The sequence below is a fragment of the Trachemys scripta genome, chromosome 1 (assembly GCF_013100865.1).
Source record: "Trachemys scripta elegans isolate TJP31775 chromosome 1, CAS_Tse_1.0, whole genome shotgun sequence".
Lineage (NCBI taxonomy): Eukaryota > Metazoa > Chordata > Testudines > Emydidae > Trachemys > Trachemys scripta.
Genome location: NC_048298.1, coordinates 246,582,758 through 246,602,147, shown reverse-complemented (window position 1 = coordinate 246,602,147; position 19,390 = coordinate 246,582,758). Strand labels below are relative to the sequence as shown.

General features: G+C 40.4%; 1 protein-coding gene across 3 annotated transcripts in view; it reads left to right on the top strand.

Moving 5' to 3' along the window:
• The window catches only part of TPP2 (tripeptidyl peptidase 2), a 76,227-nt gene that overhangs the window by 22,490 nt on the left and 34,347 nt on the right, over positions 1-19,390 (top strand). For all 3 annotated transcript variants that reach the window (XM_034758199.1, XM_034758200.1, XM_034758201.1), the window contains exons 10-19: positions 521-620; positions 3,150-3,298; positions 3,477-3,592; positions 4,909-5,077; positions 8,935-9,092; positions 10,691-10,767; positions 11,456-11,562; positions 16,726-16,880; positions 17,834-17,950; positions 18,596-18,696. In XM_034758199.1, coding sequence (XP_034614090.1) covers positions 521-620; positions 3,150-3,298; positions 3,477-3,592; positions 4,909-5,077; positions 8,935-9,092; positions 10,691-10,767; positions 11,456-11,562; positions 16,726-16,880; positions 17,834-17,950; positions 18,596-18,696 — 1,249 coding nt within the window. The remainder of the gene's footprint in view (positions 1-520; positions 621-3,149; positions 3,299-3,476; positions 3,593-4,908; positions 5,078-8,934; positions 9,093-10,690; positions 10,768-11,455; positions 11,563-16,725; positions 16,881-17,833; positions 17,951-18,595; positions 18,697-19,390) is intronic.

Genomic DNA, 19,390 nt, shown 5'->3' with positions numbered 1-19,390 from the left:
ATTTGTTAGTCTCTAAGGTGCCACAAGTACTCCTGTTCTTCTTTTTGCGGATACAGACTAACACGGCCGTTACTCTGAAACCTGGTTGTTTTGGTAAATGCGGAGAGCTGGTTAAGGGTGGGTCAGATAAATGGGGTTCTAATGTGTGTGTGTGTGTGTGTATGTATGTATGTATGTATGTATTTTCACATTACAAGTTAAATAGTATTTTATAATGACAAAGGGTATAGACTGAAATAGGCACAGAATATATCACAGTTGCTACTATATACAATACCTGCTTGGTCTTCAAATTTACACTCTAAAGTACAAAACTTTATTGAGAAAAAAATTAACTGTTTCTCAATATCTGTCAAACTTTATGCTAGCTGAAGCTTACAGTGTTTCTAAAAAATGTAATTGTTTCCACACTAAAACAGTTAAAATATACATACTGTTTATTTAAAGTTATTTTTGAGTATGCCATAGGCTATAGACAAGGTTATTCTAAAGTTGAGAATACTGAAATCTTTTTTTATAGGTGTTGGTGCATATGTATCACCTGATATGATGGTTGCTGAATATTCTTTGAGAGAGAAACTACCAGCGAATCAGTATACTTGGTCATCGAGAGGTCCTAGGTAAGTTATGTATAATCCACAAGTTCACAGGCTGCATGGCTAATTTTAATTGTAGAATCAAAGTTCGTCAGAAGACAGTAGCAGACAAGTGTAACTTGCCAAAGAAAAGAAGCGTTTAGTATGGACTCCCATTCTTAGATATCAAACCTCCTGTGGCTCTTGATACTTAGGATGTTGCACCACTTCAAATTGCCTTTTCACAAAGCATTCACGGTATACCTCAGGGAAATGTAGAATACCAGTGTTCTCCTTTATTCATTCCTTTGTTCCTGTGGTTAGTGAAAGTTTGCTCTGTAGCTATCTGATTGTCATCTATTGCCCCCTTAAAGAAAAATGTTAATATTGCTAAAAGATGTTGAAGCTAACAAACACTGCTGTGAGGAAGATTCTGTTTGGCCTTTTCTGGAGTTTATCTCAGGTTTCTGTTTGTTAGTTTTTGTGTAACTTTGTGTCCTTTCCAGTAACTTTGAATGCTGCTTAGAGAGTGAGCAAAAGGGATCTACAATCTCTGAAAACATCCACTCAGTGTGCAGCGGCAATCAAAAAAACAAACAACGTTAGAAACTATTAGGAAAGGGATAGATAATAAGACAGAAAATATCATAATGCATGCAGTATTCAAGATGGATTTATATAGAGACAATATAATTGCCGCTGCACACTGAGTGGATGTTTTCAGAGAACTATCCACAATGACTCCAAGATCTTTCTTGAGTGGTAACAACTAATTTAGACCCCATCGATTTTATATGTAAGAAGCTATATAAGTGAAGACCAAGCTAACTGAACTTTAGGTCCCTGCGGTCTTCTTTGCACTCTGCTTTCCGCAAACCTAGAGTACAATGAAAGGGATACTTTGTATTCCCCATCTTGAATACTGCATGCAGATGTGGTCACCCCATCTCAAAAAAGATATATTGAAATTGGAAAAGGTTCAGAAAAGGTCAACAAAAATGATTAGGGGTATGGAACGACTTCCATATGAGGAGAGATTAATGAGACTGGGACTTCTCAGCTTGGAAAAGAGACAACTAAGGGGGGATATGATTGAGGTCTATAAAATCATGACTGGTGTGGAGAAAGTAAATAAGGAAGTGTCGTTTACTCCTTCTCATAACACACGAACTAGGGGTCACCAAATTAAATTAATAGGCAGCAGGTTTAAAACAAACAAAAGGAAGTATTTCTTCACACAACGCACAGTCAACCTGTGGAACTCTTAGCTAGAGGATGCTGTGAAGGCCAAGACTATAACAGGGTTCAAAAAAGAATGCACAAAGGGGCCCTAAAAACCCCAGGCTGGAGATTGCACAGGCATTGAGGGCAGAAGACTGCTGTAAGGCTGTCTCCCAAGGATCCTATGGCAAGGCCCACTAGATGGCATTCCAGTATGGTGTTGCAGCATGCAGTGCTCTAGAGATTCCAGGCAGAGCTGCCCCTGATCCACAGAACAGCATGGGGTGAGGCAGCAGTTACTTAGGCTTGGCATACACTACAGTTATGTAGTGGCTTATTTTGACCTAACTCTGTAAGTGTCTACACTACAACGTTGCTCTTGCCGATGTAAGTTGCTCACTACATCAACCTAATAATTCCACTTCTGCGAGAGACGTAGTGCTTAGGTCGATGTAGTAAGGGTGACAAGGTGTCTGTGTAGACGCTGTGACTTACGTTGCCTGTTGGCTGTCAGCCCTGCCTGGGGGCTCACAGCAGGAGCCCCATCCCACCCTACAATATCTCTCACAGTTAAGTTGGTGGAAGAGTTTCTGGTCAGGACGTGCACCACTGACAGGTGGTAAATACTTGATGGCTGTGCTTAGGTCGACTTAACTTTGTAGCATAGACAAGGCCTTAAGATAGGCCCCCAGGGCTGTCTGGACTGTGCAAGGGGTCTCTCCAGTCCCTGAAACAGTCCAGAACCATCTTAAAGCCACCATAGGCCTCTGCGCTGTCCTTCAGTTCAGGACATTAAAGTTTAAAGGCAAAGTGTGGGAATGACCACAAACCAGAAATTAAGGAGTTTAGTTTTGCATCCCCTTTTTGCTCTCCCTCACTATTACCATTTTTGTAGGAAAAAATTAGGGGTAAGTACATTTGTCATGTGCTTGACCATCATACTTGAGTACCTAACAGATTAGGCATCTAAAATAACTTGAAATACAATACTGGATGTGTAACTTTTGGTTAGGAAATTTGTTCCTTTGACAAACTGGAGTCTATGATAGATAACTAAAAATTATCTGTTCTACCAGTTCCAAAAAATTCAATGTTATAGGAGTTTAATATTTATTTTCTCCTAAGTGAAGTTTTTATAGTCAAGTCATGACTGAAAATAGTATGAAAAATACTAAAAAAAAAAAATAAAAAAAAATTGTTTAATGTCAAAATAATTTTTGAATTTGGTAATATCTATACAGTAGTGTTACAGAATGCAGCTGAACACTGAAATACAATAGTATGATAGCTTTAATGTGAAATGGTTGTATAAACAAATATTTGGATTTCAATAATCGTATCATAACTTTTTAGTACCGATGGAGCCCTTGGAGTGAGTATCAGTGCACCAGGAGGAGCTATTGCTTCTGTTCCTAACTGGACTTTACGAGGAACACAGCTCATGAATGGCACATCTATGTCTTCACCTAATGCATGTGGAGGCATTGCTTTAGTACTGTCAGGTAATGAATATTGTCTCTTTGTTAGAGAGAAATGTTTGTCTTTTCATTATTGCACAATTTTATAAATTGAAATCCAGTAATATTACTGAAGCAACCTATGTCTCTTACATTTAATAAGAGTTAATAATGTTGAATCTTCATGTTCTTTAATATTTTATCAATAATACTGTAATTTCAGGACTCAAAGCTAATGATGTTCATTACACTGTTCACTCTGTCAGAAGAGCGTTAGAAAATACTGCAGTGAAGGCTGAAAATATAGAAGTGTTTGCACAAGGACATGGTATTATTCAGGTACTTAACAGCATAGATGCAAAAATTATGCACATCATCAACTTTAAAGGAGTATTGTCAACTTGAAATCTGGTCACTAAGTAGTTGCAAGTGCTACACAAGTCCATTATAATCACACTTTTCTTTCTTAATTGCTTTTTCTCTTTGCTGTGCAATAACCCACACAAATAGGAAACTGGCTCTAAAGAAGTTCTTACAGTAAAACAGATTATATACTCAGATAGCTGTTAACTGTTCAGATTACTTTGTGTATTTAAGTAGAATGATTTCATTAGGTATGATACTAAAAGCATTGAATGAAAATATCACTTTTTTCATCCTAACAATTAGCTTGTGGGTTTATGCTGAATCTGCTGCTTCCTGGTTGTTTATTTCTTTTGTTTGTTTTTCCAAGCAAGGAGTTTCATTGGAGCCCAGTTCACCAATATTTTTTTTAAATGGCAAAATAAAACACAAAACAAAAAAAATTTGAAATATGCTAAGACAATAGTGACCGCGGTGTCCATAACACCATCCCTGGGCCCGCGTCGCTTCCTGCAGCCCCCATTGACCTGGAGCGCCGAACTGCGGCCAGTGGGAGCCACGATCGGCTGAACCTGCAGATGCAGCAGGTAAACAAACTGGCCCGGCCTGCCAGGGTGCTTACCCTGGCGAGCTGCGTGCCAAAGGCTGCCGATCCCTGCTAGTGCCTATCTGAAAACTAATTACAGGTAAAATTTTCAGTAATCCCAGAGTCATTGGCTTTCAGCAAGACTTGGGCTCCGAAGCATAGCATATGGTGTTTCACAAAGCATAGAAACTAATAGTAGTGCAACACAAGGGATCAGCATGTGAGTCCTAATGGTTATATTTAGGCTTCTAAGTCTTACTGGAAATCACTGAAACTTAAGCTCCTAAGTCACTTTTGAAAATGGTACTTGTTTTTTGTTTTGTTTTTGTTTTTGAGTTTTTTGAAAATTTTGCCCCACATCTTTAGACTATTTTTTCCTTATTGGAGAAGGTGAATTCTTTCTCCTCCGTTCTACATAATATGCCCAACCTTCAGCCAGGACACCTTGTCAAGGCATCTTGAATGCAGCTCCCTCTTGCAATGTTGTGCATAGCCACTGTAGGCTGTTTTAGAGTCCTGCAGTACTTGCTATGTCTGCTGGCATAGGAGATAAGGTATAACCATTGCAATTCAAATGCCAAACCTTTGTGTTTCCCTACCATTAGTGGCTATGCTTTCTAAAAACTTCATCTAGAAGTTGGGTATTTTCTATTGTGACTACTGTAGGGTTAAATGAGTATATTGGAACACTGTCTTTTCTCAATAGGTTGATAAAGCCTATGACTACCTCATTCAAAATTCATCATTCACAAGTAACATAGGTTTTACTATTACTGTTGGAAACAACCGTGGAATCTACCTCAGAGATCCTGTCCAGATAGCTGCACCTTCTGACCGAGGGGTTGGCATAGAACCTGTTTTTCCTGAGAATACAGGTAGGGAAGAAGCTGGTTATATAAACATGTTTAGGAATGTTGTTTAAATTCAATGAGGACTTGGGTCTAAAGATCACACAATTAGGTAACACTATATGTTTAAATGAAAAATATATGATGTAGTGAGTTATGTCATGTATCTGTATTATAAAAAAAGCTGCTACTCTTAATTATAGTTTTAATAGTTTGAATCGAGGTGGTTATTCCATGATAACACAGCTGAATCAAGATGGCTTTTCCATTCTAAACCGTTGGTTTTAGTCTCTCTCTGCTTTTTCACAGTTTCATTTGGAGGGTGAAGTCCTTCATGTTTTTAACTCAAGCGTGTCTTTCTTTATTTTGGAGAAATTTGAAATGAAAAATACCAAGTGTTTTAAATGAACGTGGGGAAAATATTCAAGTTAGAGGAAATTTTAAAATGTTTTGAATAATCTGTGTGAATTTAAAACTTCAATTTTTGCGTCTTATGTAGCCCTCCATTGGAATGTATACCTTTTTCAAATGTGAAAGCGCTTAGTTGAGGAATAACTAATTCCTGGATATGGCCTCAAACTTTCAGGGTCGAAGTTATATATAAAGGACTTGCACTTCCATCAGTTCTTTTTCTGTGATCAGTAGTTGCAGAAGTCCTTTTTAAAAAGATTTTAAAATCAGATTTCTAGCTTTTTCTCTTAACACTTTTGTATAGTTAAGTTAGATAGCCTTGGGATTTTAGTATTGGTGTGTGCCATAGTGCACTTAAGTCATGATTCAATACTTGGATCTTTTGAAGTCTGGATTCAGGAGGTATATATCTTGCCCTTCATCATCTCTCAATTGTGCCCAGCCAAGCGTCTTCTCTGTTTTGGGGCGGGGAGTCCATATCAGTACATAGTTTGTTGTTTTACAGAGTGTAGTTTTATACCCTGAGACATGGCTTTTGTAAGAATAAATATATTTAGTCTGCTAATTTGCCTCCGTTAATCTCTAAAGAACCTTTGTTGCTCTTTTTTACTTTGTAATTTACCCTTGAAACTAGAAGGAAAACACTTACTAAATCACCTTGATTGGCTCATTTGGGTGCCTTTTAAAATTGGTTTCCCAGAATAAAGCACACTATTCTGAATTTGGTTCTGTGTGGGCATTTATACCTGGAACAGTTGCCTCCCTTAATTTGGTACAAGTTGTTTGGCTTGTACGCTCAGGAGTCCTATATGTTACTGCCACACTTTGAGCTGCTTTCAGATTCCTTACTATTTATCTGTATATTTTGTTGCCTAAGTCTCACAAGAGGAGGCTCTCCTCTGGAAGACTGGGGGGATGGTAAATAATGAAGAGGATGGGTCACTAATACAGAGCAATCTGGATTGCTTGGTAAACTGGGCAGTTGATATGTGTTTTTAATATGGCCAAATGTAAGGTCATATATTTAGGAACAAAGAATATAGACTATATTTACAGGGTGAGGGACTCTGTCCTGCGAAGCAGTGACTCTGAGAAAGACTTGGTGGTCACAGTAAATAATCAGCTGAGCATGAGCAATGCTTTGATGAAAAGAGCTAAGGCAGTCCTTAGATATATAAATGGGAATATTGACTAGGAGTAGGAAGTGATTTTTACCTTGCTATTTGGCAGTAGTGTGACTGCTGTTGGAACACTGTCTCCAGTTCCTTCATGTATATACTTAAAGAAGGATGCTGAAAAATTGGAGAGGGTTCAGAGAAAAGCCATGAGAATGATTAGCGGGGTTCTCAAACTTCATTGCACTGCAAGCCCTTTCTGACAACAAAAGTTACTACACCACCGCAGGAGGAGGGACCAAAGCCTGACCCCTGCCACCCTGGCTGGGGCGGAGAGCCCGAGCCCCATTGCCCCAGGTGGGGAGCGGCCAAAGCTGAAGCTCAGTGAGGCTAATTAACCATTAAATTAAATTAATGGAGATATCCCATCTCCTAGAACTGGAAGGGACCTTACAAGGTCATCAAGTCCAGCCCCCTGCCTTCACTAGCAGGACCAAATACTGATTTTGCCCCAGATCCCTAAATAGCCCCCTCAAGGATTGAACTCACAACCCTGGGTTTTGAAACAGCTTAACCAAGGGGTGGGTCAAGTCCATCACTGGCAACTTTTAATCAGGTTTGGATGTTTTTCTGCTTCAAACTGAAACTAATTCAGGGAAGTCCTAAGGTCTGTTTTGCAGGAGGTGGGACTAGATGATTTACAGAGGTTCTTAAATCTATGAAAACCAGCTTAACCCTTGCTTAAATTGCTTTAGTTTAATTCAGTAATTCACCAATACAAGCTTTAACGTTAATTTAGTTAAACCTCATGTAACTTTTCTACAATAGACAAGCCTCTAGATTCTGGAGCATAGATAACTGCATCCAAAAGAGGGACTGGCTTGCTGAGCCACGGCGAGATTGTTTACCATTGGGACTTCCTTATTTTATCCTTCTCTGCTTCATAGAAGACTGTTTCCAAGATATAGGTATAAAGCACAGTTGAGCAAAATAAAGGCCAATATTTTTAATTTGGCAAATTTCTAAGATAAATGCTCAACATGTTGCATCTAGTAGTGATTATAAGGAAGCATTCTTCTTCCTCGCATTGTTCTGTTAATCACTGAAGGTCCTGTTTGAAACCTGTCAGTGGGAAGTGTTCCTTTCAGAAGTTTGAGTATCAGTGTTTTCAAAACTTATTTCATACAAATTTGGATATAGTACAATTCTTAAATATTGAATAGTTCTGTTACCTTGATCTTTTAGTTCTGATACAGTTATGTTTAGGGCTGTGAATTTTTGTCACAGCATCTGTGACTTCCAGAGACCTCTGACTTGAGCCCATAGCGCCTGGGAGCTGCAGTGTCCCTCCCCGCCACCTGTGGTGGCTGAGGACTCTGAGCTCCCAGCCACAGTGGGTGGAGGGGGGTGCCCCGGGAGTTCCCCATTATGCCATACATACTTTTAGTAAAAGTCATTAATAAGTCACAGACTTTCATGAATTTTTCTTTATTGCCTGTGGCCTGTCTGTGACTTTTACTAAAAATGTGTGACAAAATCTTAGCCTTAGTTATGTTAGATCTGATGTGACAGCATGGTGAATGCATTGATTTTTGCACTGCAGTGGAGGACCTGAAAAAGGGGAGTGGGGAAGGAAAACTCCTATTTCTGCATTTAGGCGAGGTCTGCCCTGGGAGCTAGGGGTGTCATTACCAGCTTGATTAGACATATTTGCACTAGCTCTCATTGAGGTAGCATGCTAAAAATAGTGGAGTCGTAGTAGCATGGGCAGTGGTGGCATGGGCTAGCTGTGCCAAGTACAAACCTGACTGGACCCCATCGGTATGTAATTGGGGCAACTAGCCTGTGTTGCCGTTGCTTCTTTGGCTACACTATTACTGTTTGCATGCTAGCTCAGTGAGAGCTGGGTATCACAGCCCCAGCTCCAAATAGAGACACAGCCTCAGATGATCACGGGTGGAGTCATTTAAAAAAAAAAAAAATTGCATGTCACTATTTTACTTAATGGTTATGAGAATTTCATTGAGGGTGAGTAGGAAGAAGGGTTTCCAGCTTAGAGCATCAGAATTCACTCATGGTGATGGTGCTGCCTATCCAAGAGAAATGGTAACCATTTTTGTCTGAGGGAGTGCATCCCATTATCAAGTAAAACATTTTTTGTTTTTGAAAGATCGTGTTCAGTGGCACTTTTTTAACAATAAAAGCAGCTTCCTTAAAAGTTTCAAGGAGTGGGTTCCCACCGGTAATAGTAGGGCATGTACACATTAGTGGGAATATTAATTTTTTTGTTACAGTGGCACCTAAACATTTTTTTTGGATTATTGTATTAAAAGTTTAAAAATTTGCATCTTGTTTCAGAAAATACCGAAAGAATCTCTCTTCAGCTTCATTTAGCTTTAACTTCAAATGCGGCATGGGTTCAATGTCCCAGTCATTTAGAGCTTATGAACCAATGTAGGCATATAAATGTACGTGTGGACCCACGTGGTCTGAGAGAAGGACTACACTACACAGAGGTATGAAAGTACTTCTATTTATAAACAAAAGTATTTGCTGTCTCCCTTTCCTGTGGTCATTTTCATTTAACTTTTAGAAATCATTTTTCTAGTAGATTATAGCATCCAAAGCTTTTAATTTATTTTACCTTCTCTTGTACTGGATAGCAAATGCTGTTGCACAATTTGTTTATTTAAAACAGGAAGAACTTGTGGCTTCATCTAAGAAAAAAGTAAACCATGTTCTTTACCTTGCCCCCTATTTCTGCACAATTTTGTAATCCTGACACAAAGCAATTACATTTTTTGCAGACTAATAAGTGTAGATTTTTTTAACATTTCAGCTCATTTTTCCACTTTATTACTACAAGAGGCTTACCATAGCTGTTCAGTGTGTCTTAACGCTAAATATTTATAACTTAAATGTTTTTTCTTAGATTTTTAAAATAAAATTAAGCATTTTTATCTCTTCTTGAAATATCTGAACCTCTGTGGGTATGTCTACACAGCAATTAAACACTTGCAGCCGGTCTGGTCAGCTGACTCAGGCTGCAGGGCTGTGAAATTGCTGTGTAGATGTTCTGGGGGCAGGAGGGGTCCCAGAGTATGCCCAGCACAAATGTCTGCACAGCAATGTTTAGACCCGCAGCTAGAGCCCAAGTCAGGTGATCTGGGCCAGCCGTGGCCATGCCCAGGTTTTTTTTTATTCCAAAGTAGACGTGCCCTGTCTGGCTAATACTTCCCTGTATGTGGAGGAGGATAGTGGAGATTGGAGTTTGAAGTGTGTCTTATTGAATTAAATGGGGAGGCTGTTTTCAATTCAGATGTTCTGCTATTCTCTTGCCTTCTCTGTTCTCTCCTTCATTTTTGCCCCATTGATCCTTTTTAAAATAGTTTAATATCCCCAATGAGTCCAAAACTTAGGATAGCACTAAAACTTCTCCGTTGCATTGCAGCTGGAATCCTCAAATGTTGGTGCAACAACAAAAATAACTTTTCTTGTTAGGAAAAAAAGCATTTCAGGTTTTTAGAACAATTATAAAAAAAACGAAGATCTCTGATTGCACTGCAGTAGCAGTGAAGAAAGGGTCTGGAGGTAGTATGGTTCAGCCACGCTGATATTTAAGGCTGGGACTTAAGCAATGTTGATGAATTGTGTGCACAAAAAATAAAGATGTGCAGAGCAATAATGGAAATATAAGTGTTGGAGGGTACAGAATTGAGAGTGAACACAAGACAGCTGTGTAGGAAGAGGTCTAAGCTGCAATTAGTCCCTACCTAACCAAGTAACTAAACTTGTCATATGTGATTGTGTCTGTGCAGAAACCTATGAAAAATTATGCGATTCTGAATGTACTAGTTAAAAACATTTTTAAAAGTTGAATTTTTTTTAAAAGTATTCTTAAACTGGTGGTACTTAAATGTTTTTCTGATGTGGCAGTGATTAAAGCCTCTTCATCCTGTAGCCCCTCTAAGTTCATTGAGCAATAATGATATAGAATCAAAATACTCCACAGCCAATCTATGGAAGCTCACCCAGGTCATATTACATAATTTTAAATTGCTTTAGAACATGATGCTGTGTAACTACTTAAATAACATCTTGATTAATTTGTCAGGTGTGTGGTTATGATATAGCAGCGCCTAATGCAGGCCCTTTGTTCAGAGTTCCGATAACTCTTATTATACCAACAAGGTCAGTGAACATTTACTTTTTTTTTCTTTTTTACTCCCATGCATGGCTACATAAATACCTGAGTATGATGTATTGTCCTAGCTGCTTTCTTGGGTCTTTCGGGCAGTTCTGGTTTCAAGTGTCTCAATATCCAAGCCAATATAAATCCTCTGCCAGAAGGAATAGTGCAAATTGCCCCCATCCTGAATACAGAGATGGCCACAGAGAGAGAGAAGCTGAGTTAATGTAAATGTAATGCCATTGTCCTCACTCAGTGGTACTGCATAAAGACTAGGTAGTGATGAGTCACAAGCTGATTTATAGTGTATTGATGGAACACCATTAGTCATCAAAATCCTAAAGCCAATGTTGCCTGTTAACATGGTGTGTCTAGCTCCTGTTGGAAATGGGATGAGCTCATGTCTGACAAAAACTAGCTGTCATGAATTACTATGACCAGTGCTGATGGGCTCTGAAGAGACTGTGGTCATAAAGATGTACTTTGCTGCAATAATAGTGAAGCTCATTGTTCTTGAAATGAAATAAGCAGGTGTGCAAGCAAGGGGCATCATGATCCAAAGTGACAGATGTCCCATGGTCCTATCCATATTTGAGCCGTGGGGATTTTAAACCCACTAGCTGCATTTTTAAGATTTCTAAAAAGATTATTCAGTTTTAAAGTTATTAAACTTTAAAACTATATTCACAGAATAGATGAATCTTCACACTATGACCTTTCATATACTGATGTGCATTTTAAGCCTGGTCAAATCCGAAGACACTTCATTGATGTTCCTCAAGGAGCTACATGGGCTGGTAAGGAAAATTAAAAATACAAATTTATCTAAAATTTGTCTTTCAAACAGGCAGTACTCCCAGATTTCAATGGGAGTATTATGAGTAAGACTTATTTGTGAAATGCTATTTTTTAAGCTCTTTAGGGGGATTGGAGGGGAGTCTGTCTTTTTATAGTGTCTAGCACAATGGGACTCTAATTCTGATTAGGTTTGTGGCACTACAAGAAAAAATTACTAAATAATTGGGTATATTTGCATCACTGATGGAAAGTGTGTGTGTGTGTGTGTGTGTGTGTGAGAGAGAGATACTATAATTGACCCTATTTTGTCTGGCTTAAAAACATGTAGGAACATGATGTTAAAGGAGGATGTGACAGATTTTTGTTACCAATCTGCCTGGGCCCACAGTTGATCAGGCTGGGACCACAGGGTCTTTTTTGGGAGGAGATGACACCACATATCTGAATTTTAAAGCTTTATTGATAAAATTAAAATAACGGTACAGAGTGCTGGGACCATTCCCACATCACTCAGGGGAAGAAAGAATGCATTAATGCCCCCAGGCCCTAACCCACTTTCATACTCCCACACGCACTACCCAGACTTGGCCAGGTCTGGGTGTAACGTCAGAAGAAAAGAAGGGGAAGGCAGACAGGAGTGCTGTCCTGGGCCCAGGGCATCCAAGAATTTGCTGCGTTTTCCAAATTGCTCCAGCTCTTAGGAGGGTTTAAGTCCTGGGCTTTTTTGTCCAGAGCCTTCTGTTCCTGGTGCTCCTGGTCCCAGTCCAAACATGCTTGCTACGGTCTCTTTCCCTTTCCCAAAACATCTTAGCTTCACGGACGCCTGGCTGGCTCCTACTCTTGTTGTCTCGTCTGTGTGTGTTTTTTGCCTCTGCGGCCCTGGGCTTTGTTTTCCACTCGGCTGGTTTTGCTGTCCTGCAGGTGCAAGGTCTGTGTAGTTTCTCACGGCCGCTTGGGCAGCTTTCAGCCCTCCCCTCCTCTTCCCTCCCTCCCCCCCGGTCTTTCTCGGCTGTCAGCCAAATCTTGGTTCATATTGTTTATATTTTGAACAATGATCAAAAAAATGCCATTGAAAACTAACTTTCTTTTGTGAATTTCTTGCCTCATTTCTAACCAACTACAAAATAACTTGAGTAAGAAGATAGGCAGCATACAGAGGAATATGACACATGAATAAAATGGCTGTGACACATCTCTTTGTTTCTAGACTTCAACACAGAGGGTTTTTTTGAGGTAGAATAAATATTCTTTGGAAGTTGTATGTTTACTAGGTAAATGCCATTGAGAAAAATTTCCAACCTTAATTTTCTTATCTATTTAAGAAATAATTGTATCTTTTTATAATGACTGATTACTTTCTATTATCATAACTTTGTTTTAGCTAAGCCGTTTATGCAGTCCTTGCGCATATATATAAGTTAAGAACAGAATAGTGTTTTAGAATACTTCTGTTACATCAGATTAGTTGTTCTGTAGCTTAGGGCAAATCAAGAGTGTATGGCCTGTGTGTGTGTGTGTGTGTGTTTAATACAAACCTGAAGCGGCCACTTTACGTCAAAAAGTCTGTATCAAAAGACCTCTCTACCAGGTATTAGCAAGCAGGCAGGTAGCATCACCTGTTAAGCTTGCCCCACGCTTCCCATTATAAGCCTCTGTTTTCAGCTGCTTATAACTAAGGCTAAGTTTTAGTCATAGTCATGGATATTTTTAGTCATGGACAGGTCACAGGCAGTAGACAAAAATTCAGGGCCCGTGACCTATCCATGACTTTTACTAAAAATACCACTGACTAAAACTGGGGGGATGGTGCTGGGGAGAGGGGCACAGCCCAGGGGGATGGTGCAGGTGCTGGGGATGGGGGTTGGTGGGGTTGGGGTAGGCTCCCTACCCAGCTCCTGGGAAGCAGCGACCCTAGCTCCACGTGCTGCCTCTGCTCTGCCTCAAGCCCCAGAACCGCAGCCAATGGGAGCTATGGGGGTGGTGCCTGGCTGCCGGCGGAGACAGCATCTGGAGCTAGGGGATCCCCCCCTCCAGGTAAGCACTGCCCTGCATCCCAAGCCCGGATTCTCCCCTCCCCCACACACCCAAACTCCTGCTGGGGTGGGGGGGCGGGACAGGACTGCAACAGCTGGTGCACCTGAGCCAGCTGCACGGGGCTGCTGCAGAAATCATGGAGGTCCTGGAAAGTCACGGCATCCATGACCTCCGTGACAAACACTGAGCCTTACTTACCATTTTGCGAAACTTCAATCACTTGGGCTAAAATTTCCCCATGCTGCGTGTTTGCCCCAGGCTGCATTTTTTTTTTGGAAAACTTCAGCCAAAATGGTTCAGCCACTTTTGAGAATGAGGCTAGAGAAAAACACATTGGTGCCCATGTTAGAAAAAGACAGGAATAGAAAAGATGTTCTTTGAGAAGCACTAGCACCCCATGCTTTGGAATGGAGGCTTGAAATTTGGTAGAGGATGTGCCTTTTCCATCCCTGTGAAAATTTGGCCAAGTTATGTGCCTCTGAAAAATTACACTTCTCACATGTTTATTAGAGATTTTGCAGCTAAATTTCCCAAAGATTCTGTTTGTCCTGTACCTGTTCCAGGGTGGGGCTGAGCAGGGCTTACCCTGCAATTGCAGTTTCCATCTGCTCTGGCCATGCTGGGTCTGGGCAGCAGACCTGACAACAAGCAACTTGTGTCTCAGAGCTTCCCCTGCTGGGACCAGGCAGTTTGTGGAGGAGGAGTGAAATGCAGAATTGTCTTGGGACAAGGAACCAGGATTGGGGAAGACGCACAACTTGGGACAGGTTGGAGGGGAAGGTGAAGAAGGGGCAAAGCTTGGGAAAATGCACAGTTGAATCCGTGCCTGCTAGAGCACATTCCCATCCAGAGCCTCAAATGGAACCCAAGATTCCTAAGTGTCGCTATTCCTCTGTCAGCAAATGTCTTTAAAACCCTCTGGCAAAGTCTCTCTCCCCTTCAAGTGCTGTGGTCCACTTAGAAGATGAGAACTTAACTGAATCCTTTGCCACGGAGGTGTCTGGTCTGATGTTAATGATAAAACTCTCATTATCTTCAGTGGGAGCAGGTTGGAATCCAACGTCAGGGTGTTTGTGTTTAAAAAATGACAATCAAATGAGTACTTGTGGCACTTTAGAGACTAACAAATTTATTAGAGCATAAGCTTTCGTGGACTACAGCCCACTTCTTCAGATGCATATAGAATGGAACATATATTGAGGAGATAGATAGATAGATATATATATACACACACACACATACAGAGAGCATGAATAGGTGGGAATTGTCTTACCAACTCTGAGAGGCCAATTAAGTAAGAGAGAAAAACTTTTGAAGTGATAATCAAGATAGCCCAGTACAGACAGTTTGATAAGAAGTGTGAGAATACTTTCAAGGGGAGATAGATTCAATGTTTGTAATGGCTCAGCCATTCCCAGTCCTTATTCAATCCTAAATTGATTGTATCTAGTTTGCATATCAATTCCAGCTCAGCAGTCTCTCGTTGGAGTCTGTTTTTGACGTTTTTCTGTTGTAAAATAGCCACCCGCAGGTCTGTCATTGAATGACCAGACAGGTTAAAGTGTTCTCCCACTGGTTTTTGAGTATTATGATTCCTGATGTCAGATTTGTGTCCATTAATTCTTTTGCCTAGAGACTGTCCAGTTTGGCCAATGTACATGGCAGAGGGGCATTGTTGGCACATGATGGCATATATCACATTGGTAGACGTGCAGGTGAATGAGCCCCTGATGTTATGGCTGATGTGATTAGGTCCTATGATGATGTCACTTGGATATGTGGACAGAGTTGGCAAAATCATGGTGGAATTCCTCAAGGGCTTCTTTTCCATGGGTCCAGATGATGAAGATGTCATCAATGTAGCGCAAGTAGAGTAGGGGCGTTAGAGGACGACAGCTAAGGAAGCGTTGTTCTAAGTCTGCCATAAAAATGTTGGCATACTGTGGGGCCATGTGAGTACCCATAGCAGTGCCGCTGACTTGAAGGTATATATTGTCCCCAAATGTGAAATAGTTGTGGGTGAGGACAAAGTCACAAAGTTCAGCCACCAGGTTAGCTGTGACATTATCGGGGATACTGTTCCTGATAGCTTGTAGTCCATCTTTGTGTGGAATATTGGTGTAGAGGGCTTCTACGTCCATAGTGGCCAGGATGGTGTTTTCTGGAAGATCACCGATGGATTGTAGTTTCCTCGGGAAGTCAGTGGTGTCTCGAAGATAGTTGGGAGTGCTGGTAGTGTAGGGCCTGAGGAGAGAGTCCACATAACCAGACAATCCTGATGTTAGGGTGCCGATGCCTGAGATGATGGGGCATCCAGGATTTCCAGGTTTATGGATCTTGGGTAGCAAATAGAATACCCCTGGTCGGGGTTCTAGACATGTGTCTGTACAGATTTGTTCCTGTGCTTTGTCAGGGAGTTGTTTTAGAAGATGGTGTAGTTTCTTTAGGTAATCCTCAGTGGGATCAGAGATTAATGGCCTGTAGAATGTGTTAGAGAGCTGTCTGGCAGCCTCTTGGTCGTATTCCAATTTATTCATGATGACGACAGCACCTCCTTTGTCAGCCTTTTTGATTATGATGTCAGGGTTGTTTCTGAGGCTGTAGATGGCGTTGTGTTCAGCATGGCTGAGGTTATGGGACAAGTGATGTTGCTTTTCCACAATTTCAGCCTTTGCACATGTATTATTTGACATTATTTTAATCATGGATTTTGGGTATGTCAGTACAGCAGTTAAACACCTGCAGCCGAACTGGGAAGCTGACTCAGGCTGCAAGACTGTAAAATTGATGTGTAAACATTCAGGCATGGTCTGGAGCCCAGGCTCTGGGACCCTCCCACCTCGTGGGGTCCCAGGGCCCAGTCTGGAACTCCAGCTTGAATGTCTACTCAGCAATTTTTAGCCTCCCAGTCCGAGTCTGCTGACCTGGGCCGACCATGCTGCACATCTTTTATTCCAGTGTAGTCGTACCCATAGGCACTTGTGTGCTGAATAATAACTGTTTTTTAAAAAATGTACATATACATTGGAGTCTAATTTTCTTTTTCTTCTCTAAACATTTTCCATTCTTATTAGCTTTTTTGGCTACTGAAATTAAGCTCTGTTTTGAAAGTTTTTTCTTTAATCTAGAAGTTACAGTATGTTCCTGCTCAACTGATGTGACTGCCAAGTTTGTTCTTCATGCGGTTCAACTAGTGAAACAAAAAGCATACAGAAGCCATGAGTTCTATAAATTCTCATCCTTACCAGAAAAAGGATCAGTGACTGAAGCGTTTCCTGTCTTAGTAAGTTAATTTGAATTTAAATATCAATATGTACAAAAATTAACAGTAAACCATGAAAGAAAATTGGCTTTGTTGACGTGTTATTCAGAGAACTCAAAGAAGCACGATATAGCAGGGCCTGGATTCAGTTGGAATTATTATGTTGAATTATATGCACTATATTTCCATTCTTTCACTAGTCTTCTTAATTACTCCATATTTTATCATTTTGATATTAAAACTGAACATAAGGGAATTTGGTGTCTTCAGTTGCTGGGTTAATTTAATGCGTATTAAAGAAGCCAGATTGGTAATCCAAAATCAGTTTGTTTGAAGAACAGGCACAGTAGAGGCAGTGATAGTGTAGGATTCCTCCTGTTGCCACATTCTTCAGCCATGACCTGGACATCATATCAAGGGTTCATGCTCTGTGTCCATTCAGTCCTTAGCCTCTTTGAAAATGCCATAGAACTGAACCTAAGTTATGGAACTCTTGCAAGAGAGAGTGAAGACTGTGGACTGCTTTCAAAACTAAATATTCATTTCTTCATCTTAGCTTTCCCTCAGCGAATTCTACATATAGATAGGCAACAGTCTCTCAGTCGTCTTCTGTAAACTAATCAATCAGTTTTTCCTGCAAGCTGGGAAAGAAGGAAGAAGTGTTATTTAAATGTATTTTTATTTAAAACCTGTTTATATAGAAAAATGCTGCACCTGTCTCTGGAGTATTATGTTCATTTTTGGTCATAGCTAGGATATCAGACATGATTTTTTGGAATTGTCTTGCATTTGCAGGACAAGCATAGTGTCCTGGCCAATTCTGTGTAAACTTGGATTACTGGCATAATTGGAGTACTTTTGAACTGCGTGCAAATTCCTTTGTTCTTATGAATTTATTTTTAGGGTGGGTGGGGAAATGAGAATGGAAGGTGAGGGTATGAATATGTCTAACTTTTGTCTTTTCTATTATCCAGGGTGGAAAAACCATTGAATTTTGTATTGCTCGTTGGTGGGCAAGCCTTAGTGATGTCAGCATTGATTATACAATTTCCTTCCATGGCATAGTTTGTGCTACTCCTCAGTTAAACATAGTGAGTTTTTTTCATATTTTAGTTTCTGTTGATCAGTTTGAGAAATTCTTTGATGATGAAAAGATCGTTAGATGCACCTTGAAGAAAACTCAGACTATACATGTAGCTGAGATATGTCAGTGATTAATAATCAATAATTCTTAAATGCAGAGTAATAGGAACAGGAACCCACAGAAATGTATTGATCACGATTAGTACAAAAAAGCTATGTTCATCCATTAAACTTGCAAGTATTTACAGGAAATAATGGTCTAGGATGCAGTTTTTCAAACATAAATACCTAAAGTATCAATGGGCTTAAATTACAGCAAGGAAAGTTTAGGTTGGACGTTAGGACAAACTTCCTAATTATCGGGGTAGTTAAGCACTAGAATAAATTGCCTAGGGAAGTTGTGAAATCTCCGACATTCGAAGTTTTTAAGAGCAGCTTAGATAAACACCTGTCAAGAATGGTCTAGAATGATAATACTCAGTCCTGCCTTGAGTGTGGGGGACTGGACTAGAAGTCCTATAGAGGTCCCTTCTACTCCTACATTTCTATGATTCTATTCTGAAGAAAGGCCAGTAATGGGTTAGAATTTTTTATATGTATTTATAAATAAAGCTGGGAACCAAGTTAACCGTTAAACACTTTTTTTTTTAAAGCATGCTTCAGAAGGCATTGTCCGTTTTGATGTTCAGTCCACACTGAAATATGAAGATATTGCTCCTTGCATAAATCTGAAAAGCTGGGTCCAAACGCTCAGGTACAGTTGCTGTTTTGGGGTCTTTGTTGAAAATTGTCTAATTTTTCAAAGTTGCTTAGCATGTAATTAAAATAGTAATTCTTGAAATAAACATGAATTACCCAAAGTTATTCATTTTACTGTTATGTCTATACTACCCGCTGGATCGGCGGGCAGGGGTCGATTTATCGCATCTAGTCTAGATGCGATAAATCGACCCCCGGGCGCTCTCCCGTTGACTGCTGTACTCCACCTCCGCGAGATGCGCAGGCAGTTGACGGATCTTTATAATGGCAGCTCCAGGTTGCTTCAGGCCAGAGTAGGGCGGGAGTCTGGAACTGAGCAGGGATACTGGCTCTCCTGTGTTCAATGACCCTGCCTAATGGTGCCCAGAAAGACTTCTCATCCTAATCACATTTGCCATGTCCAGCCAGTCCTAGTCTCCTCTTCTGGGCTCCTTGTCTGAATCCCAATGAGGATGAAGAGGAAGCCACCTGACTCAAATGCAAAAGGGACTAGAACTGAATAGGGGGAGAGGAAAAGGAGTAGATAGGGACAGGGATCCTGGTGAGACTGGGGCTGGTAGGAGAAGGAATAGAAACTGTTACTAAGATCCCGAAGGGGTTAGGGACTCGAACTAGTTGAGCAAGAAGATTAGAACAGAAAGCTTAAGAGGTTGTCGGGAGAGGGAATCTGGAACTGGGAGACAGTTGGT